General features: G+C 34.9%; 1 protein-coding gene and 1 long non-coding RNA gene across 2 annotated transcripts in view; one reads left to right on the top strand and one right to left on the bottom strand.

The window, feature by feature from the left end:
- LOC125649655 (thioredoxin domain-containing protein 16-like) overlaps positions 1 to 14,313 on the top strand; it is a 36,240-nt gene that overhangs the window by 19,255 nt on the left and 2,672 nt on the right. The window contains exons 10-20 of the mRNA XM_048877329.2: positions 167 to 316; positions 2,605 to 2,833; positions 3,131 to 3,264; positions 3,594 to 3,678; positions 4,113 to 4,260; positions 5,379 to 5,539; positions 5,925 to 6,024; positions 7,828 to 7,927; positions 9,105 to 9,251; positions 10,786 to 10,862; positions 11,858 to 14,313. The exon at positions 11,858 to 14,313 is cut by the window's right edge and continues 2,672 nt beyond it. Of these exons, the coding sequence (XP_048733286.2) occupies positions 167 to 316; positions 2,605 to 2,833; positions 3,131 to 3,264; positions 3,594 to 3,678; positions 4,113 to 4,260; positions 5,379 to 5,539; positions 5,925 to 6,024; positions 7,828 to 7,927; positions 9,105 to 9,251; positions 10,786 to 10,862; positions 11,858 to 12,109 (1,583 nt within the window). The 3' untranslated portion in view covers positions 12,110 to 14,313. The remainder of the gene's footprint in view (positions 1 to 166; positions 317 to 2,604; positions 2,834 to 3,130; positions 3,265 to 3,593; positions 3,679 to 4,112; positions 4,261 to 5,378; positions 5,540 to 5,924; positions 6,025 to 7,827; positions 7,928 to 9,104; positions 9,252 to 10,785; positions 10,863 to 11,857) is intronic.
- The window catches only part of LOC125649687 (uncharacterized), a 33,838-nt gene continuing 33,299 nt past the window's right edge, over positions 13,775 to 14,313 (bottom strand). The window contains exon 3 of the long non-coding RNA XR_008803411.1: positions 13,775 to 13,903. This is a non-coding gene — a long non-coding RNA (uncharacterized LOC125649687). The remainder of the gene's footprint in view (positions 13,904 to 14,313) is intronic.

The following is a 14,313-nucleotide window of genomic DNA, read 5'->3' as shown; positions in this document are numbered from 1 at the left end:
TATTTTGTGATATTTATGTGGAAGCTTTTGCTCTATACCCATAGATTGTGAGCTGTTTCATGTTTTGCTTTTTGATTTATTTATTTAATGACTTTGTATTTTGTGATATTTATGTGGAAGCTTTTGTTCTATACTCGTAGATTGTGAGCTGTTTCATGTTTTGTAGTTGAGACGGAGGATGACCAGGTGGCTGAGGCAATACAGAGAGCCAGAAAGATTAAAATGGACTTAGCACTGGTCAAGAAACTGACCGACAAAACTTTCACTACCACAGTTAAAGAGAACGACATTGTCTTCACTCTCTTCTATTTACCATGTAAGTGTATTTAATAGTAAACAGGAATATTTCAAAAATAAATTTTAATTTTGAAAATACGCAAGGTTTCAAAACTGAAATTTATTTCTTATATTTACATTTTACTTTCTTTACTGTTGGAAAATTCCCAACCATTAAAATAGAAATATTATATTTACCCAGTAGTTCTGTATTCATATGTTTACAACTGCAGTGTGTTCATGAGGGGAAAATGGCTATCGTTACAATTTTTAAAGATATCAGAGGTGAAAAATTGGAAATCAAATACTGTATGAGTGTGATTTTTAGCAAAACACAAATTAAATGATTTCCCCATAAAAAATGGGTATACTGTATATATATTTATCGAGAGCTAAATTTAGCAACTTTATAATTCTAAGAAAAATAACTATTACCTATGATACGGAATAATTTGTTAGCGATGTTAAATTTTAGCAATCTCAACACCCTCGCTAACAATGTCAAAATTAAATCCTCGCTAAAAATTCTGCATATACGATATACAATACAGGTAAACTTTGGTATCTCGAACACCGATATATCGAATACCACGGATATCTCAAAGTCAGTCGACGGTCCCGGCCAATTTTACTATATTCATGATTTTAAAAAAAAAACTGGTATCTTGAACATGGAAATCTCGAATACCTGGCTTATCTCAAAGTCAATTTACGGTCCCAAGTGCTAAAAACACACGTGTTATCTCGAAGTCCAAGAAGTTTCTCGCTTCATTGACTTCACACCTGAAGTACACAATCATCCCGTTATGCTAATTTCACGGTCTATTGGATGTTTCAGTTTGGTCTAGCACGGGCTTCATGAAACCATTGTTGATAATCACGCCTTATAGCCCCACGCTGTTGATTTGGGAGCTTTATCTAATTCTGCAGTTTGGGTGTTCGGAGGTGATCATGAAATGCACACTTATACGTAAGATGATACAATGCTTCAACAAGCAGCTTGGGAACGCGTACTGAAAAATGAATTTAATTTTGTCATAATCCACGTTTACACATGCTATTACAAGTCAAAGTAAACACTAAACACGTCAAAGTGATAAAGAAATCAAGATTTAAACAATAAAAGACCTTATTTTTAGTATCAATATCAGCAACAAAATTCAAAATCTTCAGTATCTGATAAGCAATCTACACGTAACGAAGGACCCGGTATCCAACCTGGGGGATAGTTGGATTATCTGGCAGTGGTGTAAAAAGGAATCTTAAAGTTCATACAATCGAAACAAAGTTCCATGCTATAACAGAAGTCGAAAAAGACACAGAATCCAAGGCAGTGATATTTCCCGTTTCCATCTTCGTCATTATTACAGTGACCGGTTTATCATTTACAAGCGTAACACAAATCCAGGTATCAGAAATACTGAACTGAACGTGATAACTGATTATTGCTATGATAAACGACCGAAATTCGTAAAATGTAAATGTTGCCGTATCAAATAAAGTAATAGATGTACAATATACATGCAAATACAAATGTATTTTAAAAAAAATTCCTAACTTAAAACTAAAACTTTTACTGCTTTTAAAAGATGTGTTTATTTACCTGTCAAATAAATCATGCAACATAAAACATTTAACAGTATTGGTGTCAAATTCATTAACTTCGATTTCTCGAACCCTCAGATATCTCGACGTTTTTCTTTGGTCCTAACAAGTTCAAGATATCGAAGTTTACCTGTATATAAAAATGAATACATCTGCCAACAGTGGGCTTCAAGCCTTGTGCATCAGTTTGTCACTCTAGCTCAGATTTATTGTTTGTTTATCGCCCTCAAATGTATTGTGTTTTTATCGCTCAGACTTGCTGTGCCTTATCTTTCTCTCTGTTTCTCTCACTTGGACTTATCTGTCTTGCTCAGACTTATGTTGCGTTTATCTGTTTGTCTGTCTCTCCCAGAATAATGGTGTGTTTTTCTGTTTGTCACCTGTGTTAATCATTCTGAAGTTGCGTAACGTGAAAACTTGCGTTGAACAACTTCCTTCAACTCTACACTTCTGTATGGCTGACTCTTCAGAAATTTCAATGCCACTCAAGTTACAATTCTTTGCCAAAAAAGGCATATAGTAGAGAGGCTTATTTATGTATGAGAAAAAATGTGATCAGGAAATTATTCTGAGAGATCGAAGTTCTTGCCATCGAAAGTAGTATATTCCATATACATATTTGTAACATTTAACAGAATGAATAGCTACAGTTTTATGGTCAATTAATTTCTTGTTTAATTTCTATCCATGCTCTTCGTTTTATGCTGTATTTAATTTTGTCAGTCGACCAAAGAAGTCTGGCTTTTCTACGCGCCTACGGAGAGGCTGCCAGGAAATTTGAGAAGCAGACAGACAGACCATACACTTTAGTAAACTGTCATGATTGGACAGATGTGTGTGGTGAAGAGAAGATTACCCAGTACCCGATACTGAGAATATACAGGCAAGGGAGATTACTCAAAGACTATGATGGACTTCTGAGCACTGAGGGTGTGGTGGATTCCTATAAGTTGTAAGTCATTTTAATGTGTTATGCCAGTGACCAGCTGCTGTATTACGTTGTGCTTTAAATCACTTAAATTTCACAAGACTATTTCTGCAATCTTACCTTATCAATTTCATCAATGAGACATTTTTTCGCGAATGTGCGATTTGTTCATCCTTATGTATAGATAAAAAAAAATTATTCATGAGATCCCAATTTTTGCAGTAAGAATAAGTTCAACATGTTGTATACATAAACAACATGATACTTTGAAAGTTATCAAAATATGAAATCTAGTATTTAGATGGTTTGTTTTCTGGACAGATTGAAACAAGAGAAGCCGGTTTATTTACCGGATATAGAAGACATTGAGAAATTCTCTAGTGGGGTCCTACCTGATGGTTCCAATGTGACAGGGAGTGTCTCTATGATGGCTTTCTATTCTGATCAGCAAAAAGGTTCTCACATTGAATTTATCCTCGATTTAGTTTGTTGACGAAATGATATTTATAAAGAAAATTTTGATGTACATGTGTAAATGATTTCAAACTATTTTTTTAGAAAGCAGATTCTGTAAATGATTACTGTTGGGGGGGGGGGGGATTTGTATTTTTTTGTGTTAATGGTATAAACACACTCACAACTTCAAATCCTCAGCAATCCACAAACAGAAGATGAACAGAAAGGTCCCTAGGGATCTGCTGTGGGGTTTTTTCCACAAACTGTGAAAATTTAACACACAAATCAATAGCAATTGTCACAGATATTCTTAATGGTGATTTTCTAGAAGTGCAGACGTACAGAGAAGTGGCTGAGAAGCTGGGAGATAAGTTTATGTTTGGAATGAACAGTGAGGGAAAAGGGAAAGATGTGTAAGTAGACGTATTGATTAAGGGGGTATACTACATCGTCATAATGGCTGACTTCCTTTAAAAACATGAATGAAAATATAGATATCAGCAATGGTTGTATATTGTAAATTTGATTGCCAAATTGGGTAGCTCAGTTGGTTAACATGTTGAATGCTGATCCACAGATTGAATCCACTAGAGATTTAAAAAAAAATCTCAGATTACTCCCTTCGAAATCTGCATTTTTTGACTAAAGAGTAAATTCAAAAGTTTTCAATTTCAAATTTGAGAGTATATGACGGCTTTATAAAATTGCTGTCACTTGAAAGTTACTAGTGAAGGGATGGTGTGTCCTGATCCATAAACAAGGTCAAAGACACACACCACCCACACACACATACATTATATGACTTAAATCACATAGTTACATAATGTATCATTATATTGAATAACAGTGCAAAGAAATACGATTGTGTGGATCTTCCGTGTGTCATTCTCTTGAAGAGCTATGACCTTGTTCAGCCTTTCATCACCTACAAAGGAGATTTCTCTTCAGCTGAGGAATTAACAAAGTTCATTGAAAACTCCCTGATTCCTTCACTTGTAAGTACATTGCAAGTAAAACAACTTACATTATGCACGTAATCATTTTGAAAATTTAAAAACAATCTACAATGTATGTAGTTTGCTTGTCACAGTGGCCTAGTGGTTAGAGATAACCGGGAGATTGTGTAGTTTGATTGTCACAGTGGCCTAGTGGTTAGAGATAACCGGGAGATTGTGTAGTTTGATTGTCACAGTGGCCTAGTGGTTAGAGATAACCGGGAGATTGTGTAGTTTGCTTGTCACAACTGGCTAGTGGTTAGAGATTCTCCATTATAACCAGGAGGTTAGGGGTTTGAGCACAGCTTGTGCTGTGACTGCATCCAACCTAAAATGTGAAAATAGGTAATGACTACTCCTTCACCAAACACTTGGCAGGCATTAAAAATGGAGGTCCATGTCACGATAGGCATTGGCACGATAATTAGAACCCTTACTGCGCATGCTACTGTCGTAAGTAAAAGTCAGATTTGTGGCACTTCACCTACAGCTGGTGACATTTCTATAGTGAGAGTAACAGGGCTGCGTTCAAGATCGTAGCGGCTACGTAGGGCTCGGTAGTGCTACGATCTTGAACGATGTGCTAGGCTAGCCCTACGTGGGGATAACAAGCGCTAATTCATACAGTGCGTTCAAAATACCTAGATATCTAGCCAAGCAGCTAGGCTAGCTGCTACGATCTTGAACGCAGCCTAGGTCTTTCGGTAGAGACACTAAAAACCCTGGGGCACGTTTTACAAAAGGAGAATTTTCCCATTTATTGTAAGATCATTCACTCAAAATAGGAAAAAAAATTATGATGAAAATTAAGCCTCACAAAATTCTAATTCATTCCTTTAAACTTATAACTGTAATACATCGCAAGACTTGCAACTGTGTTGTAAATTGTTCCGTAAAATCATTTAAACGGAGGTCCTGTGTCGCGGCAGGTGTTGGCACGTTAAAGAACCCTCGCTGCTATGAACCTCAGCGCTAAGCATAGGTCTAAATTTGTGGAATTTAACCTACAGCTGGTGAATTCTATTAATGCATGAAAAATCATCAAAGGGACATTAGATTCATGAATAAATAATCATTCATATGGTATAAAAGTTACATGCATTTTTTTTATCCTCTAGGCTGAATTGACTCCCTCCATCTTCCCCAGACTGTACAAACAGAATAGGCCGTTTGTGATAAGTTTTATAGATGACACTGACACATCCAAGGAGATGTTGGAACCCATTCAGAGCCTTGTGAAAGGGGGCAGTTTTCCAGACCTCATCTTTTGCTCACTACAGTAAGTATTGTGACAGTGTCCCCGCTATTAGATAGAACTATTTTCCTATATTATCAGCGTGATGCCTATGAGTGGTTCTACAGTCAGATTCTTAGGTGAAGTTGAAATTTCAGAAAGTATCTTGGACAGAGTTTTTTAATAACATAAGATAATATTTATATAAAGTCAGGTTTACAACCAGAAAAGTTAGCACTAAAAGAGCTATTTTCCGACTACATAACTCACATAACACAACATGTACAAGACACTACTATTACACTATCACAAAAGCATACACATGCATTCAATATCAAGTATGCTAAAAATAGCACTACAGTCTTCAAGTTGACTAATGGTCAACGATCTACATGTAACTAGTAATTATCAAAAATTATTTTTTTTACAGGTCTGGAGAAATTAACAGCTTTGGTAGACAGATTTTACAAACCTACCACAACTCTACCTCGTCTTCACTGCCCGCCTTGTCCTATGCACATCTTAAAGAGGTTAGATTATACAGTATACAGTAAAACTCTGATATAGCGAATTTCTGAGGACCCTCTATAAAAATTCGCTATAAGCGTAATTCGCTATATGTTTATAGCGAATTCATAATTCAAATATAACGAATTCGTTATAAAACTGATTTGTTCTACATGTATATCAGTTCTATAAGAAAGCACCAATTGATATACTTGCGTTTGTATTGTCTTTAAGAGAAATGAAGTCTATATTTTCGAGAAGAAATATTTTTATACAAGAAATTTTTGGAAAAAAATGCAAACATAAATTTTGTAATAAGTGTGGAACCTTTCTGTCAATGGAAAACGATTGTTAAAAATCACAAAGAGTTTAAAAGGAAAAAAATAAATTCGTTATAAAAGGTGATTTTTACGTTCAAGTTTAATTCAAGGGGAATAGGAATTTATTTCGTTATATCCGTAAATTCGCTATATCCGTGTTCGTTATAGACGCAGATTTTTATATAGAATATATAAAGAATTTGCCGGGGAAATCGTTTTCACTTCGCTATAGCCGTAATTTCGCTATATCCGTGTTCGCTATATTCGAGTTTTACTGTATATATAGATATTTTTGCTCCATTTTATTTTTGCCTATATACACTGGAAATTGATTTTGCCCAGGTTTCAATTTGACCAAAGCTATATTGAAATATTGCATGAATTTATTTTCATCCAGCTGTCAAAGATTATGGTGTGTCGTCATCCTTCTCTCTTACTGTCCGTCTGTCCAGAACTTGTAGGCAAAATGCAAAATGAACTGTAAGCTCCAGAATCTTACAACTTGGTATGTTTGATCACCATAATAAGAGGAAGATGTCAAGGTCGTTGTATCAGTTAATAGGGAAACCTTGTAGGCAGAATACAGACCGAACTATTGGGCCTAGGATCGTCAAACTTCCTCATGTGAAGTGGAGGACACCTTTTGTTCTTCAAGGTCAAAGTTCAAGATCATAGCATCACTTAGTAGGAAAGCTTGTAGGCAGAATACAGACCAAACTGTAAGCTGCAGGTTTTTGCAACTTGGTACATTTGATCACCACAATGAGAGGAAGATTTCAAGGTCGTTGTATCAGTTAATAGAGAAACCTTGTAGGCAGAATACAGACTGAACTATTGGGTCTAGGACTGTCAAACTTGGTACACATACTCCTCATGCCAAGCAGAGGATGCCTATTTTTCTCAAGGTCAAAGGTCAAGGTCGTAATATCACTTAGTAGAAAAACCTTGTTTTTGTTACAGATACAGATATTGCCCTGAAATTTAGTCACAAGCTTCTTCTTGGAAGAATGTAAGTTCAGTTTGCATTTCAGCTGGATGGTGCACCATGACATATGTTAGGGGTAAATGAAGGTCAAACAGTTTTCAAGATTTTTTCGCTATGAATACAGGTAGTGCCCTGCAATTTTGTCACAACCTCCCTTTCAGAAAAATACAGATTCAGTTTACATTTCAACTTGATTGGTGCACCATGACCTACTTTAGGGCTAAAAGTAGGTCAAATAGTTTTCTGGACTTTTTCTCATCATGAATACAGATATTGCACTGAAGGTCTAACGGGTGTATGTTGTACCATTTGAGTTACTTTTGTTAATTTGCACATTTTGGATAAGGGTAAACTTGGTGAAAATAAAATGGGGGCAAATCCCCACCCCCCACCTCACCCCCGTAAACAGTACACTGAGTGGTGGATTTTTGTTGATTTTCTTTTAATAACAGTGTGTCTTGTACAAGATTTTACTTTACTTCTGAGACAACGATTAATGTGAATATTGATTTTTTTTTTAGGGAAAAGTGTACAATTATTTGGACAAAGCATTTACAAAGGATCAGATTGAAGCCTGGCTCCGGGAAATACAGACTCAGGTCATTGACAACAAAACACTGTGTAAGTCACCCTGCTACCTGTGTGTCAAACTGTTTGAATATCAAATGTGTAAGGCTGACTTAAAGTCTGTAGTAACAGAATTTCTAGAAATAGCATCGAGGACAAGAACTGCCATGAATCAATGCATGTTTGTAAGAACAACTAAATGTCATTTAGAGAAGAAAGTCTTCTACCAAAATTGTAAATTTCATTGATATCAAATTGAACCGGAATAGATATTTAGGAGTAGGTAGCCCATAACCAAGATTGTAAATTTCATGATCCCAGAGGTAGGGGTTTTGTACCAGGGTGGAGCAAAATGGTAATAGTGATTAAACGTCCTTATCATATGAAAGACTTCTTTAATTTTGCTGATACTGTTTAAAAACTAAATACATATATTAAAGAAAAGCAGAGAGGGATATACCAGAATTGTGAATTTCGCAACCCCAGGGTTCTGACTGTAGGACAGGTCCAAAGTATTCATATAGTTTTAATATAACATGTAACATACAAGTGACCAGTAAGGCCTTTGGTCCTGTAGTATTTATACCCAATGATAAGGCCTTTGGTCCTCTAGTATTTATACCAAATGATAAAGAAACTGAATGCTATTTTTTAAGGAATAAAAATAGCAAAGTATGTTATTGGATTAAAACACGACTTAGTGCAGATTATGCTTAGATGCTCTGCATGAAGTTCTGTTTTTACCTAATAACATGCCTTACTATCAAATTCATTCCTTCTAATTTGATTTATCAATGTAGGAATATGCTTTTAATTATGTTTTTAGGATGAATTTTAAACAAAGGTGTTGTGTGTTAATGACATCACAATGCTTTGTGTAGCAGGTTAATGAAAAATAAAGAAATTCAGTGTTGTTCAGCAAATCAAGTAGTGTGTCACCAACAAAATTAAATTATTTGTTGATAAATCTGACAAAGCAAGATCACAATTTAAAGACTTCTCTCAAAATATAAGTACTGGGGGGGGGGGGGGGGGGGGTAATTTAAAGTATTTTTCTCGAAAAGGGGAATCTTGCTTTAATATATGTTATAGGTTTTTACCATCTTCGCTACCCAATGTTTTTCAGTCCACTCCACTCCTATGAAGAGCAGAGTGGACCGAAAATCCTTGGCTAGCGAAGATGGGGTTTTACGATGTTCATTGTAGACAAGTGATTGTTTTATATTTTTAGTTTTACTAAAGCAAGGTACATTTAAACCAAGAATTAAGGGGTATCATTTCCTGGACTTCATTAAAGAGGATGAGGAGCTGAAGAATAAAAGAAAGCGAGGAAAGAAAGTGGATCCAGATGTAGTGACTGCTAACATCCACGGAATAGGTAACGCACAAAACACACGTACATGGAATAGGTAACACACAAACTACACGTACATGGAATAGGTAACACACAAAATACACGGAATAGGTAACACACAAAATACACGGAATAGGTAACACACAAAATACACGGAATAGGTAACACACAAAACACACGGAATAGGTAACACACAAAATACACGGAATAGGTAACACACAAAATACACGGAATAGGTAACACACAAAATACACGTACATGGAATAGGTAACACACAAGATAAACGTACATGGAATAGGTAACACACAAAATACACGGAATAGGTAACACAAAATACATGTACATGGAATAGGTAACATACAAAATACATGTACATGGAATAGGTAACACACAAAATACACGGAATAGGTAACACAAAATACATGTACATGAAATAGGTAACACTCAAAATACACGTACATGGAATAGGTAACACACAAAACACACGGAATAGGTAACACACAAAATACACGGAATAGGTAACACACAAAATACGCGGAATAAGTAACACACAAAATACACGGAATAGGTAACACACAAAATACGCGGAATAAGTAACACACAAATTACACGGAATAGGTAACACACAAAATACACGGAATAAGTAACACACAAAATACACGGAATAGGTAACACACAAAATACACGGAATAGGTAACACAAAATACACGTACAAGGAATAGGTAACACACAAAATACACGTACATGGAATAGGCAACACACAAAATACACGTACATGAAATAGGTAACACATAATACACGTACATGGAATAGGTAACACACAAAATACACGTACATGAAATAGGTAACACACAAAATACACGTACATGAAATAGATAACACTCAAAATACACGTACATGGAATGGGTAACACACAAAATACACGGAATAGGTAACACAAAATACACGTACAAGGAATAGGCAACACACAAAATACACGTACATGAAATAAGTAACACACAAAATACACGTACATGAAATAGGTAACACACAAAATACACATACATGAAATAGGTACCACTCAAAATACACGTACATGGAATAGGTAACACACAAAATACACGGAATAGGTACCACTCAAAATACTTATACATTTCTGGTTTAAAATATACATGTATTGTATACAATATACTGTAAATGTATCATATTTAGGATTTACGATATTTGGTAGAAATTGTTTTTTCAACAGGTTAGCATAGATTTGATATTTAGCGATATACTTGATTCAGCTGTTGCTGCTTGCTGGCGAAAAGTGCTAAATAGAATACACCGCCAAATATAATATGTTTACAGTACTGAAAATTTTCGTCCCTTATTATTTTTGTATTAGAAAATTATTTTGACACATTTTAAATTTGACACATTTTAAATGTAATATCACTTTCGAGTAACAAACCATTTGCTGTTAGTACAGATTTAACCTGGGTTTTCTTGATTTTACCATCAAGACAACTATTTTGATATTTCAGATTATTGTTATATTTAGAACTCCAAGCTTATTTGATGTTTCTGTTCATAGGATTTGACAGTGAGGGGAATGAAGTGGTTAACATGGGGAATGTCGTGAAAAAGGAGGAGACAGTTGATGATTCCGAGGTGTGTTGCAGTGACTTCCCCTTAAATATAAGATGTCCTTTTTATTTGACTTCACACCTATACCAATAATTACAATAAATCTCTATACTGGAGATATTGAATACTGGAGGAATGGGATGTAGTGTTTAAAATCATAATATGCTATTTTTGATATGCACTGTAAGTACATCATACAGATGATGTTTATGATATTCTAAAAATTGTATGTGATCAGGTTTAACGAAAAGGACAAGGTGTAATGGCCCTGAAGTTTCCTATATACGTAAAAATTCAATTTTTTCCATGTCGTATAAGGCAACAAAGAATACAAAAATATGGTTTTCTGAAACTTATTTTTAGTATGAAATATGACATCATGAAGTTGAATATTTTTTTTTACACTTTCTTCGAAAATTTTCAACAATGTAAACTCTTCATGTTGGTGCTTCAAAATCATAGGCACTATGTTTCACCCAAACAAAACATTAAAATATAAAAATTAGAATGTTGACAATGCATTCCATTGCAGGTGGAGAGAAATACACTTTGTGGTTTTGTACGTAGTAAATTCGTGTTTTATTGCTGTAAACAGAGAAATTTACATTGGGGGGTATTAACACTAAATATGCAATTACAAGATTTTTGTGTAACTTACCCCCATGCGTACAATTCCCTTAGTTTTGCTATTATTATTGGATGATATAGACATCGTTTAAACAAACCCTATGCATATGGTTTGCAAGGGAAATAGGCGTAATTAATAACGTGGAAATATTCACATTTACAGTATTACATTACTGTCAAAACTTATCCTAGTTGTTTGGTTATTTCTGCATGAAGTTGTATTAAGTTTTGAGAAAGAGTGCTGCATTGATATGATGTAGATGAAACCAAACAAGGCAGTATTGCATCTAACAAAGATAGATTGATCAGCTGTGCACTGTCCATAACAGAAAGTTTACCTTTGTGTGAAGTAGAAATCAGTGAATGATATACGACTCTTTTGAATGTTTTAGATAAGGAGGGAGCTTATTGACTTGCAGAAATCTCGGCTGTACCACCATTCAGAAAGTAAACACAAGCCCCCACAGAAGAAACCTGACAACCTCTCAAGTCCTCCTGTAGATGTCTCTTCAGACCCATCCAATGTATCCCCACCCTCAGAGACCCTGGGCTCAGGAGAACCAGCTCCACATAGCACTACTCCCACCTCTGATGGATCCACCCCTAGTTCTTCCAAGGAAAAAATCATTCATGAGGATCTGTAACAATTTCTCGCTACTTTATGGCAAATTAGATTTATTTTTGTAATTTTTAGTGTGGTGGTCCATATAGTATACAAATTATTTTCTTATTTGTTTACTTATATTTACATCCAACAGGTAAGTGGTTTATTTGTTTGAAAAGTTTTTTATCCTCCCACAGTGCATTAGGAGAGGGGATATAGTATTGACACCGTTTGTGTGTATGAGTATGTGTATGAGCACGCACGCATGCATGTGTGTGTGTATCACTGAGCTTATATGCACTCCATGGTCCACATTTTTTGCATAATTTATTTCATACTTCACATGTAGCTTTTGTTATAAAAAAAAAAAGGAAGAACCCTTTTTATTTTGGGTTCATAAATAAGGATTGTAACCTTTCATCAAGCCACATTTTTTGCTCGATTAATTTCATACTTCACATGTAGCTTTGTTATCAAGAGAGGAATAAGCCTCTGGGGTCCAGAGGTCAATGTTACCATGGGGCTTTATAGAAAAAACTTACATTTACTGACTGCCTACATTGCGAGAGGATGCCCCGATTTGTGGAGCTCTTGTTGTTTTGATAGAATTTTATAAAACTCAAATTACATTTTTTCAGACGTACAATTTGATGAAGATATATAATGCAATCAAAAAACGAGACAATTTTTTCATGAATTATTTTTTTAGATGTTGAATAATAAGAGAAGGGTGTTGATTGAACAATGTTGAGTTAGGAGTCTGTATGAATGTAGAATTATCATAGTACATGTAGATTCATGATGTGAATAATTGATACATGTAAGAGTGTGGATCTAGGAAATTTTTAGTGATTATTCATAGTTGTTCTGTTTACAAGTACAGGTGACTCTCAATGGCTCGAACTTCAATCTCTCAAAGTTCTCAATATCTTGAAGTGAAATCATGATCCCGAATATTTTCTCTATATAACTAAGCAAATTTACCATCAATCTCTCAAATGTTTGATCTCTCAAAGTTCTCGATCTCTCGAAGTGAAGTTGGGTCCCGTAAAACACATTTCATTGATTTTCACTCGAGATCACTCGAAGTGGTGGTAGGTATAGACACTGCTACCCAATCATATAAATATTTCCACACTAGAACCTTACCTGGATTTTCTTGAATGTGGGAGGGTAGTTTGGACATGGTAATTAGGTGTTTACATAGGTGATACTTAGTGTGTGCTTCTTTGTGGAGGTGGACATTTGAGTATATAATTGGCTAATTGGTCAGTTTTTACCCTACATAGGGGTCTTGTGATGATTAAAATTTGTATATAATCTGACTATGAATAAATTCTATAGTTTGTTTTTACTTCACAAAGAGAGAGTAAGTTTGAGACATTAAGTTAAAGACAGTGATTTAGAGATCTATGGAATGTTAAATTTCTGGAGTTTGTTTTTTGTGTAAAGTTACTCTAAAACATCGTTTTACTATTTGTTAGAATTTTTGCTTTGTGTAAAGTGACATAAAATTTACCGATGGTAAAGCTTTATCGGGAATTAGTTTTGTACGCCTATCTTAGCATGCTAGAAGAACAAATGAATACATAAACTTTGAAATATTTTTATTAATGCATAATAAGGTTCTTGATTTTGAAATCAAATTAACTGACAAGTATGAAGGAAAACGTGTCAAAACGATCCCATGATTTTGCTGGTAAACATTTCCGGTTACTGTAAAATCTTAACCTCGGTTTGGTCGGACCTTCAATTTCCAAATTTCAATATCTTGAACTCGAGATCTCTCAAAGTTTTATCAAGTTCCCTTGCACATCGAGTTTTCGAGAGTCACCTGTAATAGAAAATTTTTTATGGAATCGAAAATAAAATGCAATATAGAATATGCAGTTTACAGCTTTGACATGTATTTTCATTCCGTTCTGAATTGCTCAAATAATTTATTGACATATACATGTGTGTTTTTCCTAGGATATGCAATATATATATTAACTGCTAGTCTAGTCAGCCAGTATAAACAGATTTTAATATCAATAGAAATTTTAGAATTTCGTGGTTCAGATGAAAGCAGCATAACCAGCTAGATGTGTGAAATCGAGCTCCTCGTTTTTTTTCTCTCTCAGTAAAATTGTGTTCATGTTCTTGTCTGTCTAAAGTTATAAGTTTAACTTTATGTGTGAAAAGGACCCCCAACCCCCAACCCCCCCACCCCCCCCCCAACCCAAAATTACTGAGGAATAGCAC

This window comes from Ostrea edulis, chromosome 5 (genome assembly GCF_947568905.1).
Source record: "Ostrea edulis chromosome 5, xbOstEdul1.1, whole genome shotgun sequence".
NCBI lineage: Eukaryota > Metazoa > Mollusca > Bivalvia > Ostreida > Ostreidae > Ostrea > Ostrea edulis.
Note: the sequence above shows the minus strand (reverse complement) of the source record. Positions and strands in the feature narration are given on the sequence as shown.